The following is a 22,250-nucleotide window of genomic DNA, read 5'->3' as shown; positions in this document are numbered from 1 at the left end:
AGCCATTTCCGGACGCGCAGGGGGACCGTCGGACCCAGCCACTAAGCGGTGATGTATTTTGCATGGCACAGCGGGTGGGCAGTGGCGGGTGACGAGTGGCGCTGCCGCCTACACATGATAATTCATGTCTGCGGTGCTCGTCACTCGCCGCTGCCCACCCGCTGTGCCATGCTGCTATTTAACAGAATGTCAGCCTGCCTGCCGCCCTTAATTGGTGCCGCCCTGAGGCCGGTGCCTCACGGGCCTAGGCACAAATCCGGCCCTGGGTGACAGGCTGTGTTGTTATATCTCAAGAAGGATCACTTCACTTCTCTCTGTACACGCAGGTCATTCAAGATCATGGTATACGGATGGTTCACAGACAATGTCTATGTAGACAGTCATTCAGTCATTAGGTTGACACCAAAAGGTCAATATGCACAATAAATCGACATTTACAAAAGGTTGACATGAGCAACATTTCAACATGACACTGGTGGACACTTGGAAAGGTTGACATGAGTTTCCAATTTCTTTGGACTTTTCATACTTTACCATCCACGTGGCCTCCAACTGGGAACAGTAAATATGCCAAGTGCTGCAGTAGCAGAGCGAGGCACCTGGCCGGAGCATGTCTATCAAATCAACTCACATGAGCATTTGCTCTACACCAGGGGTAGCCAACTCCAGGCCTCGAGAGCTACCAACAGTTATTGTTTTCCAGATCTCCTCACAGAATCACAAGTGAAGTAATTAGCTCCACCTGTGGATCATTTATAATGTGTCAGTCACTAATGAGCAGCAGCTAGGTGATCTAGAAAACATGAACTGTTATTAGCTCTCAAGGACTGAAGTTGGCCACCCCTGCTCTAAACTAATTGGGGGTCCACGTGCTCAGATGTCAACATTGACACAAAGAAAGTCCTGACAAAGTCACATCCTTTTCATGTGTCAATCTTTTGTCACTGTCGACCTAGTGAATGTTGACCTTTTGTCCATATTGACCTAGTGTATGTCAACCTTTTGTCAATGTTGACCTATATACACATAGGGCCATCATTGCACTGGATCTGGTGGCTAGCGCACAAGAGTCTCCCACGCTCGTGCGTCCATTGCCGGGAATGAAGCTTGGGAGCATATTCTGTGGTGGGGGTGGCGCTTACCGTGCCAGGAACCCCTCTGATGAGAGCTTACCGTGCCAGGAGGTTAAATCAAACAATGCGTATTGGCATAGATTTATATATATATATATAATAAAACACAAAATGCTTAGCATGCCATGGTGGGGACTCAAATTCCCAATGCCCCAACACTGACGTCATGACAGTACATGGTTCTTCACAACAAGTAATGCTGAAATGCTGTAATTCCATTCTAATTTTTTATTTTGTTCCATAGATGAACAATTCTTTTTTTACCTGGCTCTCAGATATAGTTACTGTGTCCTTAAATACAATCCATTCTACGGTCTCTGAGCATGGAGGAGTTGATAGAGAGCCATTGTATGTATAAAATTTGTCTCTGTAGCTTGGCAGAAGATCCAACAAAACAAAAGGCTCTAATTCAGCCTTTTTTCCTGTACAAGAGAGATCAAACAGTTTTATATGTTAACCTTTCCAAAGACTGTGGTCTAGATGAATTATTTCTACATTTGGACATGTGATATGTGATCTGCAAGGGCTTTTCACATAAAATCAGGCAAAATAATGTAAGTGTACAGTATGTTAGCTTTCATCAGTCTGTGTTCTTTTGGGGTTATTCAGACCTGATCGCACGGCTGTGAATTTGCAGGCCAGGTCATAATTGATTGCACATGCGTACGGATCATAGCGCGCATGCGCAAGGCAGTCCTATCGATGGCTATATGCAAATTTAAAAAAACTGTTTAATGGTTTGGTCTGGGTGTCTTTCTGCTCGCAGTCCATGGCAAATTCTCTGATTAGCGATCCATGCTGAATTAGGCCCAACATGAGAAATGGGATCTTATCGGGATAGAGGTCTGCTGCATAAATATTCATGCTTATGCTATTAATAAAAGCCAATATGCATGCGATCAGTGTGTCCTTCAGTCCTGTTAGTAGAACCTACTAGGTTGGTTTTAGGATACAGAGTGGCAGCCAAACACCAATCATAGGTATGTGTAAAGTTCTAGCTTTTAGAACTGAAAGACACTAGGTAACCATAGAAATATAAAATGATAGTATTTCAGTGGCTGCACAGTCAGTGGCAGGGACCACATGGTGAATGCAGCCTGTGACTTTGTTTATTCCTAAGTCATGTTTTTTGCACGCCCATGTTGAATTTCCAGTGATTTTGATATAAGTTGCAAAATAATATATATATATATATATAAACTCCAGGAAATTCCTCACCTATCACAAACGAGTCACCACGGTGGTGCTCACTCCAAGGATAAAATATCCAATTAACAGAGAACAAAAAAGAGGGCACTCACCAATCGCTGAATAAATGTGAAGAGAAACGATTTATTGTTGCTTACATGACAGGGCTAACGTTTCGGTCTCAACAAAGACCTTTGTCAAAGCCAAGCAGTATCAAGAACAGGTCCTTCCACCATGAACAAGGGTGTTCATGGTGTTCTTGATACTGCTTGGCTTTGACAAAGGTCTTTGTTGAGACCGAAACGTTAGCCCTGACATGTAAGCAACAATAAATCGTTTCTCTTCACATTTATTCAGCGATTGGTGAGTGCCCTCTTTTTTGTTCTCTCTCTATATATATATACACATACAGAGTACCACAACACTCGCCATCCCTGCGAATGGGGTGCAAGCAGCACTCGCCATTCCCAGGTTAGGGTGAAGTGGCCTGTGACCACATGCTCTAATAAATACAAATACAGGGACTCAACACTCTCCATAATGAACTAACTCACCTTAGTATATAATTAATCAAATAAATAATGGGGTTTTAGTTCATGAATTGATCAATGCATTTAAGCTTGCAGCCCATCGCCAAGGGACCCCATTTCACTGCAAGTCCTACACTAAAAATTGTCTCTCAAGAGCCTGCCAACTGCTGACACATCATAGCTAAAGTGGACATGTGTTTTTTCCTGGTTTATATATATACATACAATCTGAATCGCCCCCCAAGTCGCCAAACATCTGGTTTGAACTATTAAAGTGCAAAAACTATTGCGCCACAAACCTTTTATTCCCCCAATTTTCCAATAGGTCTCTAAGAATAGCATACATAATAAACAATAAAGCTACAGCTGGCTGGAAGGCCCTATCGTTAGGAAAACACGCTTTATTTTTTTGTCTGTAAACTTCTCATTGATTTCTGTGGAGGGCCGAGAGGCAAATTTGAGTTTAATATACTTTTAACATAATACAGGATAGTTTGGTCTATGTACTAAGCATTGAAGAGGGATAAAGTGGACAGAGATAAAGTACCAACCAATCAGCCCCTAAATGTTATTTTTCAAGCACAGGGGGCTATGTACTAAAAGGAGGAAAGGGGGGGGGGGAGACAATAAAGGCAGAGAAAACCACAGTACATACAGCTTCTCAGTATGTAATAAAGGGTACTCTGCAGCCTGCCAGCGTTAATTGAAGGTTGCCATATGGCACAGCACCTGGGTCACTTAGCACTGCTATAGTCACCTATGGCAGCGCTCAGTGTCTTAGGTGTTACTAGGATGAGAGGTCACTTACTGACTATTGTCTCCTGCCGTGCTGATATCGCTTCCTGTAGCTGCAGGTATCAACTTCTCCTCATGGGAGTAACAGGAAGTGAGCTCTGTAACTTTGTCCCTGTGTCAGTAAAGTTTGATGAAAAAAAAAAAAAAAACCTCTCTGCTTCTTCTGCACATGACGGGGCTCAGGAGACCTGGGACGTTGAGTCCCTGCTTTTTGGCTACACTGCCGTGGGGGTGACTTAACGTTCACCCTTCTTGGAAGGACTGTTGATCATAAACAATTGCGATAGATGGCTCCTGCTTTGCAGCGGTATACCTTGAAGCAGGGGTTGCTTTTACACCACAATGCTGTAAGTTGCCCCTTAGTACAAGACCCTACCTACACCCTGTTAGGAGCTGGTTTGCTGGTACTTTATCTCCCTCCACTGTATCTCTCTCCAAGGCTTAGTACATAGACAACAGTTTCTCAACTTTCACTATAATAAATCAGAATTTAGCCAAAACTGAAGTAGCAAACACATAAACATTTAGGATTGCTGAAACAAAAGGGGTTACTTCCTCGTGCGGAAAACATGAACGGAATACAAACTCACCAAACCGATGAACTGTATCAACTCCATGGATAATTGCATCATAGTTCTTGTTTTCTTGACCAATCTGCAATAAAGCAATATTATTGTACATGCTGTTTTTCAGGGAGTCACAGATATTGGTGACAACACATTGAAATCACATGCTTTATATTGATGGACACCCCCCCCCCCCCCATTCATATACACGTGTCATCCAGAATAAGCTTAGAAATTGAAGAAAAAGTCATTAATTCTAGGTTTAATTGAAGTGTGTGGATTTATTGTATGTGGAACATGCTACAGTACTTATACATGATGTTGTTCCTTTGGAGAGCAGCTGTGCTTGGTATGAAGTGCTTGTAAAAACTCCACATGTTCTCTCAAATTCTGATATACAGTAACAATCCCCTGTCTGACTTGTCCAATGTTTGACAATGAGAACCCAGGGCTTTCATTCAGCAAGGAATTTGCATATCCAACATGTTACATACACTCCTAAGGGGATTGAATAAAGTCTGATAGCAGTGTATGTATGAATAGCAGTTGTATAAAAACAGCTGGAGCAGTACATTTGGCTGCTATCAGCACTGATGATATAGAGGCCCACTGGGATACAGGAGCAGTGGACTGTACAGTGTGGCATCACATGACAGCTCATTTCGCCTTTCCTTGTTGGCTCACAACTTCCCAAGGGATCTCATCAACCATGTTCTGACACCAATTGTATCGCCTGAGTGACAGTGACACTTTGAAATATTCAGTAATTATAGAACACTAGAACAAATATATAGTCAACACCATTACCCCCATTCCCACAATAAAATAAAAATAAAACAAATAAATCAGGAGAAAACATACTTATGCATTGAAAGGACCTGTGTATTACAAGGAGCGTGAAGCTGTGTATTATTAGGAGCTTGGAGGTGTCATTAACCCTGAAGTCAGCTATTTAGATATTAATGTTATTATGACACTGTTTAGTCATTGACATTGACAGTTCATAACACGGAATGTGTCCCTTACCTTAAATAACACAGATAAAGCTTTCAGTTTTCCATTTCCTTTTATTGCATCATCCAAACTGTCAAACTTCTTATCATCAAAGCAGAAGATTTGCATCTGTAACATATGTGAAATGAAACACGTCAATCATGGATGGTGTAATGGTTAGCATTACTGCCTCACAGTGCGGAGGTCATGGGTTCAGTCCCCACCATGGCCCTAACTGTGTGGAGTTTGTATATTCTCCCTGTATTTGCGTTGGGTTTACTCTGGGTACTCCGGTTTCCTCCCACATTCCAAAATATACTGGTAGGTAAATTGGTTCCAACAAAATTAACCCTAGAAGGTCTGTGTGTGCGTGTACAAGTGGTATGGAATATACAGAAGATTGTAAGCACCCCTGGGGCAGGGACTGACGTGAACTATACTTTGTTAAGTGCTGCAGAATATGTATGCGCTATATAAGAAACTGTAAATAAATAAATACATAGTACAGTAAACAAAGTAGCATGTTACAATAACAGCAGAGATCCTGTTTGCAATAGGCGTACTGCACAATCTTGTGCCTGCTAAGGTCATCTATTAACTTTTAATGTGTGGTTCTTGTAGCATTTATAAGGCATCTTATGCCCTACACTGGTGTGACTTGGTGGCATTCTAACGGCACATTAGGATGCAATCTGTCCACACACACTGTGACAGAAACAATTGCCAGTATTCAGACAAATACTGAATTAGTTGTAGCATTGTAACTTTCCCTGAGTGCCACCTATGCTCTTCCTCCCATTCATTGGATCCTTGGGCAAAGAAGAAAACTGCCATAATTAAAACTGACATTACTGAGATGTAATTATTATCTTTAACAATAAATTTGAAAAAATTAACGGGCTTGGAGGCGGGGCCTGGGGCATCACGCAGGGAAGTGTTATACACAAGGATCTGATGCACTGCACTGCATCAAGTCCTTGTACACTACAGTACTGTAACACACACAGCCGGACATGCTTATAAAATATATATATATATATAGATTCTATATGCAACTAAATTAAATTCCCGGGGGTAATGGATGGTCGCACTACTGAGACACAGCCAGGCATGTAAATAGATATGCATGCCCAGCTGTGTCTCGCCATCGCGATCATCCATTACCACCAGGAATTTCATTTTTACCCAATTTGGGGTAATTTACCCCTGTTCCCTGACCGCTGTGTTAGAGTTTATCAGTTAATAATCTGGAAAACAGCAAACAATCAGTAGAATGCTTGTGTTGTCAAATAATTTTTCAGAAATGTAAATTATACTGTAGGTTATTCCCATTATGTATTCTATAATTAATAATAATGCTTCCTCAGGGATTGGTCTTACAATTCCATCATTGGGGAAGGTTGTAATTGTTGAAGAACACAATAAAACATGCTGTGCGGACACCTGATATCTGGATGGCTAAAAGACAATGTTTAGGTCAACAGCCAATAGGCTAACACCGTATTTTCGACATACATGCGGTTGACATGGTTACAAGAAAGTATTTTTTGAACACTATAACACTTTACCATCCACGCGGACTCCAATGGGGACAGTAAAGTGGCTAAAGCATGGTAACGAAGCATTTCATGCCAGGAAACGTGCTGCATTATAGAGGGCCCATGTGCTCAGGTGTTGACACTGTCCCCAAAAAACGTGAAAAGCTTATAACAACCTTTTTCCACGTCTCCTTTTTTACAGTGTCGACCTTGTGCACATCGATCTTTGAGTTTGACCTAGACATTGTCGACCTAATATACAACACCCCCCTGACACCCATGGTTCCAGGAAGCTACAGCAGGGTGAGAGTCCAGCAAAGTTTCTTTGTTATACACTTGCGTGTCAGAATGTATAGTCTCATAGGAATGGTGGAAAGATGAAGCTCCTCCCCTTCTCCTATGCATAATGTCATAGCTAAAATTGAGGTAAGGGGTCAATTATTTTTAATAACAATGAAATTTACATTTTGCAAATGTTAACTAAATCAATGGTAAAAACAGCAATAGTTACCTCCAAAGGGAATTTCTGGCCTTCCAAACTGTGCTCCGAGCCATCTGAAGTAGAATTGCATTTTCCCCAGTGAAATGTTATCCTGCTAGCTTTGTGTGCTGCATCTAAGGCACCTCCACTCAGGTAATATTCTCCTGTCAAATTAATTTCCACTATAGAGACAACAAAAAGAAAGAAAGATGATTTAAACCAACTTGTGAATTATTAACATTTGCATTTCTGTAAGAATATAACATAAAACTACTATACAGTAAGTGCGGTGGTCTGTGGTAGTCAGAGGTGGTTGGGATCGTTTTGTCTACAGCATGTTGGTCAACAAGCATTAGGTCGACACCGTTAGGTCGACATGGTTCTATGTTGACATGGAACAAGGTCGACATGGGACAAGGTCGACATGGGTCTAGGTTGACAGGTCATTAGGTCGACACAAGCATCAGGTCGTTAGTGCCTAGGTCGACAGTCAAAAGGTCGACATGGGTTTAGGTTGACAGGTCATTAGGTCGACACAAGCATCAGGTCGTTAGTGCCTAGGTCGACAGTCAAAAGGTCAACATGGTTTTTTTTTTAGTTTTTTTTACCCAAATGTCAACACAGTCGACATGGACACCATTTCAAGCGCACCGCATTCCCTCACTTCACGGGCACGGTACCTCGCTGCGCTCAGCACACTATTTTATTCTCCCACCACACCCTAATGGATGGTAGGGCATAAAATACCACCTGTCAGCACATGTCGGCTCAAAAAACTGTGAAAAACCCCATGTCGTCCTTTTGACTGTCGACCTAGACACTCTCGACCTAATAACCTGTTGACCTAAACCCATGTCGACATTGTCCCATGTCGACTTAACAGTGTCGACCCAATGCTTGTCGACCATCATGCTGTAGACCAAATGACCGTATCCCTTCAGAGGTGTAAAAAATAAATGTAACTTTCATACCTTATTACGGTACTGAAAGCAATAATATATGATTAAGCTATAACATCTAAACCACCTATCTTTATATTGCAGAGGTCCCAAACAGCTCTGACACATTGAGGCATTGACACCACCCCTGAAGATATCCTTTGGTATCTGGCCCAATATGAAATTCAAGGTGGTGCTGCCATGGCACAGACTTGTTTTTCTAGTGCATTCCACTGATCGTATTGAGGTCTGGGGTATTTGGAGGCCAATTCAGCATCTGGAACTGTATGTGCTACTCAAACCATTCCTGAACAATGTTTGGTCCGTTACCCTGCTGATCGAGATCACTTCCATCATGGCATACTGTTAGAGTACTTGGTCTGCAACAATGTTTAGGTATATGATATGCATGTGGAATCACAGTAACATTCATATGAAGTTTCCCTGCAGAATATTGCCTCCACCGACTTGCCTTCTTCCCATAATGCAACCTTGTCTCATCTTTTCCCAAAGCAACCAGTCCATGCACTTGATTTAAAAGAAAATGTGATTTATCAGACAGGCCACTTTTTTCTATTGCTCCATGGTCCAGTTCTGACACTCACATGTCCATTAACACTTTTGTTGGTGAACAGTGGTCAGTATGGGTATTAGTCTGTGCCTGCATAGCCCCATACCCAGCAAGTTGTGATGAACATGTGTCCTCCTATCATAGCCAGCTTTAACTTTTTAAATAATTTGTGCTACAGTATCTCTTCTGTGGGATCGCATCAGATGGGCTAGCCTTCACTCCCCATGTGCATCAATGAGCCTTCGGTGCCCATGACCATGTCACTGGTTCATGTTTCCCTTCCTTGGATTACTTTTGGTATTTACTAACCAGTGGATACCAGAAACACCCCGGGCCCACATGACCTGCTGTTTCTGTCCATGTCAAAGTTGCTCAGATCCATACACTTTCCCATTATTCCCCGGTCGGCCTCATTTACCCCTGCTACTGCCCCCTGCACACCCCCGACACTCCTCTCCCCGCAGCGAATGGTTTGGTCATGCTGCTCATCTACTTCAGTTCTACAATGTTACATGCTCTCCTCCATGAACCATTATAGCACCAAAAAGCCAGGACCAACTAAAAATTTTGAACATGGTGCAAACCTGTGTCAGACCCTGTTTAATCTGCGGATTCAAACAGGGTTATTCCCCAGTCGGCCTCATTTACACTGCACATGGGTGCAGCATTAACTGTTCTGCTGGGGTTTGAGGGTAACATTTTCAAGGAGAACAAAAAGAAATAACCCTGCCCGATAGACAAGAAGGACTTGGTGAAAAACCTAGAATGAAGTCAGACACAGAAAATAAAATTTTCACTAAGAATAGCACAATAGCATATACAAACCAATATAACATTGCCTAAAGACAGAACCCCTTTTTAAGTTTTTTTTTATGTTAACATTTTGTTTCCTTTTACAAAAATATGTTCAATTAGTTAATCCTGCTATAATGCATGCTATGACCACACATCAAAATAATGTATGTATACAGTAGATGTCATACAAGACAGCTATTCATGCAAATTTTCTATAGAACGCACTAAAATCGGTCTTTGTAATCTTTCCAAACAATTTAAAAAAAATACATTATTATGTATTTATAAAAGGAAATCAGAAGCCTAGGAGAACCTTTAACCGTGTCACTCATCAATATCTTTCTGAAAATGTTTAACAGAAATAGTCCTACAAAAATAAATGTCATTTACTCATCATTTAGAAAAGAGCACCTTTCAATTAGTTATAATCCATCACAATGCAACAATAATATGTAACTAAAAATGTAAAACCAACATGCACAAATCCTCTTTAAAATGTTTAAAAATTCCCAAGAGAGGATTTTAAGGTCAGTCATTGTATTACAGTTAATTACAAATTGATCACTACATTGTTGTATTATTCTGTGAGATATCCAGACAACTAGGTTACAGGGAATCAATTACAACATTCCACTTAATATAGGATTGAATAACCTTCAATGTATTGTATATTTCACTATAGTTATTGAAAACTCCAATGGCATAACACAACTGATTTACAGATAAATTAAAGGTGTATCTGGACATATTGCACTCGTATCAAATGCTAATATAAATAAATATATATTTAAAAATTTCTGCAGCAATTTATCAACACTTTTTCTCAATGGAAGGTTTCTGCCTTCTCTTGACTCCTTTTAACCCTTTGAGTGCCAAATTAGGGATGCTAATCTCGTTGCATATTTTCAATCCCAGGAGTTGGGATTGAAAAATACTCAATCCCGGGATTCCCGGGATCTCAAGATTGGCTACCCTAATAAAAGTTGAACAGAAGAGGAAGTCCCTCACTTTGCTGGATGGACAGTCTGAGGGCAGGTGGTGCAGCCAGGAACGATGCGGTGTGGACAGGTAGTGCATGTGTGGTGCAGCCGGGAAACGCGACAGGCGATGCGGCCAGGCAGTGTGGCGTGCAGTGTGGCCAGGCAGTGTGGGGGTCAAGCAGCCGGGAGCTCAGACGCTGACCAGCATTAGACTGCGCATGAGCCGTCTAATCCCAAAACCCTGGAATTGGAAACTCCAATCCCAGGATTGAAAAATCCTGTAAATTTTGAGACCACCCTTGTACCAAGTGTCAAAAAAGTTGTGAAAATTGGCAAGCAAACATTTTATTCATCATAATGACCTGTAATGTTTAGCTTATATTGGAAATATAATCTTTTTTTACACATTTGTTATTTGAATTTACATAACAAATGTGAGTGACTCTGGCATTTTTAACAGATATTTTGAACATCTCTCAAAGATATGTTGGCACTCAAAGGGTTAAGGTGATGAATTTACTATGGTGAGTGTTGAGCACTGTTTTCTTTATTTATTTGAACATTGGGTCACAGGCCACTGCACCCCAACCTAGGAATGGTGAGTGCAGTTTGCACCCCATTCCTAGGAATGGTGTGTAAGGTGGAATCCTGTATGTGTGTATGTATGCATAGTGTACACACATACAGATTACTTCCATGCATAGCGGTAAAGTACGCACAGCGATGCTTAGCTCTGCTGAGTTGTTTGCATCACAGAAACAGCATAAGTAGGCACACCTGTAGTTGGTCTATATCAGTGGTTCTCAAACTAGGCCCTCAGGACCCCAAACAGCTCCCAGGTCACTCATCAGGTGCACAGGTGCACTCATTACTCACAAACACATTTTAAAAGATCCTCAGGTGGAGCTAATAATGGGGCAGATGTATTAAGCCTTAACAAGAGATAAATGTAAGGGTGATAAGGAGAGATAAATGTCCAGCCAATCAGCTCCTTACTGACTTTTTTCAAACACAGCCTGTAACATGGCAGTTGGCAGGTGATTGGCTGGATATTTATCTCTCTGTATCACCCTTGCATTTATCTCTTGTTAAGGCTTAATACATCTGCCCCAGTGTCACTAAGACCTGAAAACATGAACTGTTCAGGTCCTGAGAAATGAGTTTTAGAACCTATGGGGTGGGATGTAATAGCGTGATGCTGTCCGAACCTAGACTTTCTTTTAAAGGGGCATATGCCCCTTTAAAAGAAAGTCTGAGTTTGGATGGCATCCTGCATGGCTTCTGGTCTTGGATGCTATTACATCCTGCCGTTGGTCTATAGTATTTGTAAAATGATGATAAAACATTACTAGTATGTTTAACTTTTTGGGTCGGCCTGACTGTAATTTTGGAAAGGTTTGGAATACATTTGGGATCTGATGGTGGTCTGAAGGCATGAGGGGCATTTTGGAGTATGTGGTAGCAGTGGGGAGCAATCCCTATTACTGAACGGCACAATTACTGAAGGCAGCAGGGGCAAATGCAGGATTTTCAGAAGGGGGTTTCCAGAGGGGTGGAGCATAGCACGGAGATGGACACATAGGTGACCCAGTATATGCCGGGTCAGTTAAAGTATTATAGATAGACCAAATGTATATAAATAATAATAATAATAATTATTATTATTATTATTATTATTATTATTATTATTATTATTATTATTATTATTATTATTATATATATATATATATATATATATATATATATATATATATATATATATATATATATATAAACAACAGCTTGGAGGTGCGGCACTCCCCGCAAATTAACAGGACATGAAGCGGTTTAAAGGCGGTTTAAAGTCGCCTTTAAACCGCTTCATGTCCTGTTAATTTGCGGGGAGTGCCGCACCTCCAAGCTGTTGTTTATTCCATGATTCCAGTGGGGGCACCCAGCAAAGCAGAATCCTAGCGTCTGAGCCAGTGAGTGTGCCGGTCTGCTGCTCTTTCTATATATATATATATATATATATATATACATACATAACAGCAGTGTAGACCCAAAGGGGGAAAGTCCCAGCTTTTGGAATATACCCTCATAAAAACTCTAAGTCAGAAAGAAACTGAAATATCTGACTGGGGATAGCAATTAACAGGCTTGGATGGGGACCACTGCTTTGAAGTCATATATCTCCGGTTCCCCAGGGCCGATTTTTTAAATTCTTGTACCCATGGAAAGAGGGGACCCTCAGCTTTCTGGGGGGTGGGGGGGGGGTTCTGGGTACTCAGAAACCACCCCCTGCGTGCGCTACTGGGCAGTCCTGTTTAGTAGACACCAAGGTGGAGCTCTGCTGTGTATATTGGTTCTCTAGTAGAGTAGTAAACATAGGGCTAGCTCTATGTTTACCTGTCACTGCTTTGTTAATGAGCAGCACACAATTCTTCCTTTGCCATCCTTTTTTTTTGTCCTTATTATTTGAATGTACTACAGAACTAGTAAACTGCGGTACTTGTGGATAATCACGGCTCCCACGATGTGCATCGCATAGGAAAAAATCGCATTGCATCGCATGCGATCGTATTGCATGCGGTCGCATGCGATTTTTAACAGAAAAGCATCCAAATGCATTGAAATTACTATCAAACATGTTCAATGGCCCCGAACCCGAAGCGTGGCGAGCGCAGCAAGCCCGCGTGGGGCAGCGGTACGCGTCCTACGACCTTTTCATACCCCCACTATCCACGTCGGCGTGGAGTTGAGAATATAAAGTGTGGCGAGCGCAGCGAGCCACCGAGCCCGAAGCGCGGCGAGCGCAGCGAGCCCCGCAAGGGGACACGGATACCTTCACAGGTATACGCGTCCCCTCGCGGGCTTCACAGGTGTCCGCGTGCGCTCACCATGCTTCGGGCTCGGTGGCTCGCTGCGCTCGCCACACTTTCTATTCTCTACTCCACGCCGACGTGGATAGTGGGGGTATGAAAAGGTCGTAGGACGCATACAGCCGCCGCTCGCCACGCTTCGGGTTCGCGTGGTACAGCCTCAAAAATGACATTTGGGGGCCATTGAACATGTTTCATACTAATTTCAATGCATTTGGATGCTTTTCTGTTAAAAAAACGCATGCGATCGCATTCGATTTTGTAAAAAAAATGGCTAAAAACAGCAAAAATCATATCCAATCACATGCCATCGCATGCCACTATATATGGCATGCGATGGCATGCGATGGCATGCGATGGGAGCCGTGATAATCCATAAGTACCAAACCCTCCTTTATATTGTTCTTTTCAGACACAGAATCAGCAATGTGAAAAACACGCTAAAAGGATAGCTGCTTTGCAAAGGTCATTTCTTTCTGAGTTAACTCCATAAAAGGGCAATCTCTCCAAAGCACCTTAGGCCAAATAAAATAAATTATTATGTGAATTTACAACTGCAGACTGTTCACATTCCTTTGAGATAATAACTGTAATCTTCATAGTTCTTTACAATATAACAAAAAAAGACTCGATCTCACCTGTTTTTCCTGTATTGCGTATGAAAGTATGAGTAGACACTTGCTCCCATCCTTCAAATGTTAGTTTCTTCAGATTTATGTTCAGCTGTGTGAGATTCTCGTCAATGTTGATGGGAGACTGTTTGGCACCACTGCAAGCTGGATATTTTTTCACCCAATTTGTTTGGTTTAAGCTTTCTGTAGAAATATAATCAGAAGGTTTTATAGATTAAAGCTCATTTTTCTCATACTATTCAATGCAAAATTCCATATATATATATATATATATATATATATATATATATATATATATATATATATATATATATATATAAAAATATATATATATCTAAATAGATGTAAGCCATTATTAATCATGTATGAAGTTATAGCACACTTTCTAATGTTTTCTCAAAGTCCTAAGGGTCACCCCAGAGGGCAGGTGCAGTTGGCAGGTACATGTGTGTGGTGTTATGAATAGTACCTTCATGTCCCTGTTTCTTAATGTTCTATATTGTTGCATTGAGCATTAGGGGGCAGGTTCATAATGATGCAATTCACAGCAATAAAGCCCTTGACCACTCACTTCACTGGGGAAGGCAGCTCACTGATATACAGTTAAGCCGAGAATATAGCCTAAGTAAGGAAGGAAAAGCACATGAGGAAAGAGGTGTCATGCTCATGATATTTTACATTCTAATGGGGAGGGGCACACAAACAAGGCTGACCGAGAAGAGGCAGACAGTAAGCTTAGGATGAGAGGCAGCTAGATTTGATAAAGACAAGGGAGATGTTGTAGGGATTTGGAAAGTCAGAAGGGGAGAGGTAGAGAATTCCAGAGATTGGGAGCAGAACATGGAGGCAGAAATGGTTGCTTTCATCCTTGTATTGGATTGTTTTGGATGATGATGACATGGGCGGGTGATAAAAATTATACACAACGGTCGTCCCTATATGTTACAATAGATATGAAACCCTGTTTATGCTCCTAATCTTTTGTTGCTTCTGTTTTGTAATTTCTTTTAATAATTAAAACACAAACATTACTTCCCAAGCACACAAAGACTATTGAGCAGGGTTTCTGAACATGCATGGCCAGCAGCTCAATGAGCACTGGCCAGGCCCTCCTGATTTCAGGGGAATCCTCACTTCGCTGATTCTGACCAATCGCCGAGATACAGATTTCTAATATGCATTTTTTTTACTGATTCCCAGATGGATCACCGATCATTAAATGTCTATCAATAAGCATTTTGATTACTGATCAGTTTTTTCCTTTTCCTTTTCTAGGCCACTGAAACGAACTTGAACACATGTGGTATTTGCTGGTCTTGAAAGTCTTGAAAGTTTATCAGAAATAGATTCATTATTTATAGTTTCCAGTTGCTACACAGTTTAACATTCAGAAAAAAATGGGGGGTAAATATAAGGTGTGTGCAATGTGTCCATGTTCTGAGCTGGAATAAGTGTGAATATAAAAAGGTAACTAAATTATTGGTGAACAGTATAAATTTGTAAAAAGAGCAAAAAGGGTTATATACTTTTAGCGTTGGAGGAAATATTCAAACAACTAATCAGACAGGTCTCTGCTGCTCTCTAAATGAAATTAATGCTGATTGAAAAAAATAAAACATTATGAAAAATACAAGAAAAAACAACGCAGTCATGGATGATGGACAAATATTTAATATTTAGGGGCATATTCAATCTCCCGCCGCTATTCCTGACGGGGGAAATAGCAGCGGGGCCCTATTAAATGCTGTATTCCCCGACGGCTGGGAATTGACGAGCTCCCGGCTGCAGCTCGACAATTTCCGTCCGCTTCTCGCTGCCACGCCCCCTTCTCGGCGCTCGCCAGGCGAGACATTGAATCCCGCATGCCAAATCAGTGTCGAGCCGGCCCAGAAAGGGACAGGGTCACGGCTGTTGGGCCAGGCCAACAGTCGTGACCCTGCATAGAATATCCCCCTAAGAGTGATAATTAAAAATTAATAAGCAATTGGAATATGACCAAACCAAATAATGGTCAAGTTAAAACACAGTAACTCAGTATATAACAATAGATAAAAAAAATGATATATATATATATAAATATATGTGTATCTCTAGAGTATAAAATATATGTTGCATAGAAACTTCTGTTTAACGATTAAATAGTACAATATAACCGGCTTGCAACATGAATTAGTGTGTACCCAATGATTGAGAGATAACCGAGCATCCTCGGTTCTCTTGTTCGAATACCTGAATATTAGGCTGCAATCAATCCCCTTAGTCAATAAAGTGCAGTTGTCAGGCACCAATTTGAGTGCAATGGTTAAAATCACTGACTTATAGTTGTTAGGTGCTGTATGGTGAAAGTACTTGCACAAATTAAGCCAACATTAGGACAGCAAGTCACAGCTTCCCATTAAACACATGTGGTGGCTGCCAGCTAGCACAAGCCGACAAGTGGCATCTGGTTGCATACATCAGGCGGTTTTCTCCTCTGATGGTTCCTGGATAACTTGTCAATGGGTTGAGAATAACTTGAGAATATTAGGAAATGTTAATCTACTGTAGTTCCTTTAAACTGTCCTCTCGTTTTCTTAGTTTAAAGCAAAAAGCGAGTGAATTTGTGCAGCCTATGCTAAAATATCAATTTGCAAAACTAAAGGCATTGCAGAGCCATACACATTTCAAATGCATCTATTGTACACTCACAAAGAAGTGGAACTAGGATGTAATGTTCTCCTATAGGCAAGTTGTCAAAGATCAAATACTCATGTGGGCTAAGAAGACCGGGAAATAGTGAAAATAGGCCTGCTGGAACCAGTGGCGTAACTATAGTGCTGCAGACCCCGTGGTGCCTTGGGAGAGCCAGTGCTATCAGGGACTGCGGGGAACAAAAAAGAAGTGCTGCTGCAGGGACACCATATGCAGAGGAAGTGTCCCCCTCCCTAACTCCTCTCCCTACACCCAATGATTGCTTTCCCTTAAAGCTCCCTAGTGCAGCTCCCTCAGTGGTTGCTAAGGATAGCAGCTGCTATAGCAATCGGCCAATCTCCCCCTGCACAGGACCGACCCATTAGGCAAAGTACGTTTCTGCGTACCATACAGTGGCACACCAAGGGCCCAATCTTTCCGGACGAACCATCCTCAGTCACAACACACAGTGACTGTTTTTTGGGGGGGTTTGCATTATTTAACTACGCTTCAATTAAATGACTTTAGATCATTTGATGGCAATAACTAAAGTGATTCATATTCCACAATATGGCCCTGGCATGTTTTGCGGATATTTTGCACATCTCTCACAGCAACAATGGCACTCAAAAGGTTAATATAAGTTAGGAGAAACAGCAAAGTCTGATAATTGCTTTATGTGTTGTGTCAAGCATCAAAATGTTTCAGCAGAAATTCTCAGGCTTGTAGTGGTGGAAGCATATCCTTAGGGCTTTTCTCATGATCATTGCTGTTTACTTCAAAACTCTGTCACATTGGACTGTGAGTATAACAAAAATATATTAAAACAGAACAAGAACATACAATGTTGATGAAAATGGTACAGGTGGCAGGCAGAGGGTTGGGAGGCTCCTGCTCAGAGGTGCCAAGGTTAGACACTGGAGTGATTCATTGGACTTCCAAGTTGCACCGAGCATTGCTCCTCTGCCTGAATCACAGTAGGGGTTTGAGATGCACTACCGAGTAGTGTATTAAAAATAAAGTGTGCGTTGTATATACTGTCTGCTCCTGGGTGGTGAGAGGGAAGAGCTTTAGGGGGTGATTCTGGTTGGCTCGGTAAGCTGTGAGAAACGCAGCTTACCGAGCATCAGAGACACCGCCTGCTGCCTGTCCGAGCGCCCGCCGCCGATTTCCCTCTTTAACATGCGAGGGGATGTGTAACAATAACACATCCCCTCGCATGTCTCTGCAGCAGGAGAAATCATTTAATGGTCGCCGACCATCAAATGATTTCTCCTGCCTTCGCAAATATGTAAACTGACTTTAATTTACAGCCGCCATGATGAAGACGGGGTGGGAGGCTGACGTCATAGGAAGTCAGTCACACGCCCCCAGCAGGCATCAGCACGCCCGCATACCCATGGGAACGCCCAACATTTTTCCATAGACGACTCTGGTCCCTGCCGCTGTCCTCCCCCGAACCTTGCTTACGGCTCGGTGACTATGAAAGTTGCCGAAGCCGTTCGCAAAGGAGACCTGCACATCTATATATATACCATAATATACCATACGCAAAACCCCAAACATCAGAACAGGGATGAATGTGGCCCTTCTGAATGAATCAAAATCACCCCCTTACTGCATGCACTCATATCGGTGAAAGCAGCTGTGTACAGAGATGCTCTGTAGCTCACATAGGAGGCCATATTCAGATGGAGAAACTGGACTTATCTTAAGGATGGGGCAAGTTTCAAAAGTGTCCCTAGATATAAAGCACAGTAGCTAATTTCCTTAATTCATTGTATGGTTTGAGAACATAAATAATAGGGGGCAAGCGTGCACAAGTACAGGCAATGCAGTCATGCACACATCTCCACTTGTGTCGGAACTGGGCTATAGTGGGTTGTCCTCATCTAGGCAAAGTTTGGACAGAGCATTTTAAAGGAACTGCAAGCTGTTCAGAATTGGGCAGAAGCACAAACATGCCTATTTCCAGGGGTATCAGCAGCAATTATAAGCTGGTGTATGTTCACCATGATGTATACTTGCCTACCTGACCCTCTCCATGAGGGAGAAAATGCTCTGTTCCTGGACTTCCCTGGCAATGTATGATTGACATCAGCTGTAGGGAGCTAGTTAATTGATAAGAAAGCTGTTTCACCACAGGTGATGGCAATCATACATTACCAGGGAAGTCCAGGGACAGAGCATTTTCTCCCTCATGGAGAGGGTCAGGTAGGCAAGTACGCCATGATGTAAAAGGGGCTGCCACAGCTACATCTTTATGCTAATGCTGCTATAGACCCTTCACTGGTGTACATCCATGAGTCTGATATATGAAAGGACTGAAGTGCCCACTGCCAGAATTTGTAGCCGTTGACCTAACATTTACTGCAGCTATTGTATAGATGCATTACCGGTCACACCATGGACACTTGCGCCAGCCCTTTGTCATCTGCACTTTCTCCATGTGAGTGTGGCTTCCTCTGTGAGCGGGTCAGCGGGTATGTACAATACCACTGTCATTGACACACCTGCAAAACTCCCACAAGAAACAACATCTCTGCATCTTTTCAGCCACTCTGTCACCAGCAGGTCACCGCGCAAGAACAGCCTTTGCATTTCTGCTAGCCCACATCCAAATCTTTATTGCTACCTCTGTACACCAAAAATGGGACCCATGCTCAGACAAATAAACGTCACCCATTTAACCCTCAGAAGAAAGTCTGAATAAGACCCTAAATGTACATGCATGGATCATACTGCACACAGTGTATATTTACTGTGTACTTTTAGGGCCTGATTCTGGTTCACTTTCAAAAACAAATTCTCTCTCTAATGGATGAATCCATGCTGCACTGCCGGTGGGGGCAGATGTAATATGTGCAGAGAGAGTTACATTTGGGTGTTATTTTGTTTCTTTGCAGAGTAAATTCTGGCTGCTCAATTTTTAATATAGATATCAGTTTGAAGTACACACCCTACCCAAATCTAACTCTCTCTCTCTCTGCACATGTTACATCTGCCCCACCTGCAGTGCATATGGTTTTGTCCATTAAAGAGAGAATTTGCATTTGCAAGTGAACCAGAATCAGACCCTTAGTTCCATGCACGCAATACAGGGTTGGTTAAAACGGACTTGTGCGCAACTCTAAATCTCTAAATGAGGACCTTGACATTTTATGAGATAAAAATGATAGAACAATGTTTTTACTGATTGAGCGATTGTTTTAAGTAGCAGCATATGTGCCTAATTCAGCAGAGGATGCGGCTGTGACTATGTCTATTTGGTGTTCGCTCACTGCAAACTTATTCAAATGCCACCACAAAGCCATTCCCCGATGTACTTCCATGTACAGGGACTGAGATGCCTACAGTCAGTGTTTGTAGATTCTGTAATACTGCCTGGTTCATGTATAGGCCCCACCATCAGTTGCATCATCTAAACTTGTATTAGCCCTATGGCAGGTGCAGCTCTCCGAGTATGGACTCCACTGTGAATGACTGCTTGTATACAAACACTTTATAACACACCCATAGGATGGACCATTTCTCCACACTTTTCCAAAACATCCCTGAAACAGTGTCTCAAGAATTCATGTTGACTTTTTCATGCGTCAGCCATGATATTGTGTCGATCTTTCACTGGTGTTGATCTAATGCGTTTTCACCAGTAGTGGTTCACCTAATGACTGTCGATCTAATGCATGTTGACCCAAAGTCCAGAATCCCACACTACAGCCACTAGCTAGATTCTAGCCGCTTTCACCTATTCAGCAGCTTAACTTTTACACATAAGACCATATTCAGGTCCATTCGCAGCAGGGCTGCGTTTGCACAGGGACCGATGTCATTTTACTGTGCATGCGCATTTCTGCGCATGTGCATACGCAGGGTGTGTGCACCCACGGAGACAGCGGGCGGGGCGTGTAAAGGTGCGTGGGGCGGTGGGCAGCCCTATTAGCATATGGGAACGCTGGGCGTTCTCATGCTCATGAGGCCATGACGCGGGTGCCAGCTGCTCGCCCAGCGTGCAAATTGTACTTGAGAATGGGTGGCGGCAGCCAACCATTCACAAGGCGGGATTTGGTGGACTCGCAAGGCTGTGAATTTTCAGCCTTGTGATTCAACAACAACAGCCCCCTTACTGTATACACAGTATGATGTGTATACAGTTAAACACCTCACCACCACCTACAAGGCTCTGTCCTCCTCCACTGCTCCTTACCTCTCTTCACTGATCTCTATCCACACTACATCCCGTTGTCTTCTCTCTGCCACCGACTGACCTCTCACCTAATCACCTCCTCCCACTCCCGTGTCCAAGATTTCTCTCGCGCAGCCCCCCTGCACTGGAACAACCTCCCGCCACCCAGGCTTTCTGATTCCCTTACCTCCTTCAAGCGCTCCCTCGAAACCCACTTCTTCCGTTTAGCCTATCCCTCCTCCTAACCTCTTTTGCTCCTCCTATCCTGCCTACCTTACCCCTCCATCCATTCCTACTTATCCTATTGTTTTTCGTTCGTCCACCCACCTCCTTTTAGTCTGTTATCTCTTATGAGTAAGGCCCTCCTTCCTCACGTACTCACCCTACCTCTTTACCTCACCTGTGCTCCTGCCCTATTCTTCCCTTCCTCTACTTCATCTTCAGTCTCCTCGACAATTTCCACACCTACATCAGAACTGATGCTGATTTTAGTTCTGCCAGCTATACCCCTATTTATGTTGTATTTTATCAACACAACCCTTACGTTACCTTGTAATTTGTGTTTTTGTTTGCTATGTACGGCGCTGCGGACACTTTGTGGCGCCTTATAAATAAAAGTACTACTACTACTATGATCACCTCCTAAGTTAAAGAAAATGGTACATTGTGATTTTTATAACCAATTTGTTAAAAGTGTCATTGTGGATGAGAGTATCATAGAATTCATAACATAAGAGGAGGAGGTTGTCATTAACAGAGAATGAACTGGGCTTGCTGTATTCATGGCACATACAGTAGCTTATTGTGTGTCCCATAGAAAACTATCTCCTGTGCTATACAATAACTGTGTTTGAATGTGTTTTGAAACCATATTCAGGGTTACTGTAAATAGATACAGTCTGTGATATATATCTACCCTATACCTAAAAGAGAAATAAAGTAGCTCTGTAAGGCTGATCATCTTTACAGTAATGCCTACATTCAATCTCAGAAGCATCATTATGTGGTAATATTGATATGAACAATACATCAGGCTATATAAAGAAATATGATATCCTTCCTTCCGCTTGATCCCTCCTTACCACTTTTTGCAGCTCGACAGGGAGGTGATTGGCGTGGATCTATAGTAAGAACCTGTGGTTTCTATGATTAAGCTCCTTTTAATTAGTTTGAGATTTATTAAGGTCATTAGACGTCATAAGAAGTTGGAGATATTTTTCTACATATTTTTTCAGATTACATTTACTAATACAAGTTTTAGTTTATGTACAATAAAGAAAATTAAAAGTGAAACATTCTATTCATACTGCAGGTCGAAATGTATTCATTTTATTTTCTTTAAACTACATTTCCATTTATTAAGGGGACCTGCCTTTGCCTTGCTGTCCATATT

At 42.1% G+C, this 22,250-nt stretch overlaps 1 protein-coding gene across 6 annotated transcripts in view; it reads right to left on the bottom strand.

Moving 5' to 3' along the window:
* PTPRZ1 (protein tyrosine phosphatase receptor type Z1) overlaps positions 1-22,250 on the bottom strand; it is a 186,886-nt gene that overhangs the window by 97,233 nt on the left and 67,403 nt on the right. For all 6 annotated transcript variants that reach the window (XM_083182827.1, XM_083182828.1, XM_083182829.1 and 3 more), the window contains exons 3-7: positions 14,008-14,184; positions 7,255-7,406; positions 5,239-5,334; positions 4,237-4,300; positions 1,398-1,555 (exon numbers count right to left, since the gene is read on the bottom strand). In XM_083182827.1, coding sequence (XP_083038953.1) covers positions 1,398-1,555; positions 4,237-4,300; positions 5,239-5,334; positions 7,255-7,406; positions 14,008-14,184 — 647 coding nt within the window. The remainder of the gene's footprint in view (positions 1-1,397; positions 1,556-4,236; positions 4,301-5,238; positions 5,335-7,254; positions 7,407-14,007; positions 14,185-22,250) is intronic.

This window comes from Crinia signifera, chromosome 4 (assembly GCF_055691185.1).
Source record: "Crinia signifera chromosome 4, ASM5569118v1, whole genome shotgun sequence".
Taxonomy (NCBI): Eukaryota; Metazoa; Chordata; class Amphibia; order Anura; family Myobatrachidae; genus Crinia; species Crinia signifera.
The sequence above is the reverse complement of the archived record's forward strand: the minus strand, read 5'-3'. Positions and strand labels throughout refer to the sequence as shown.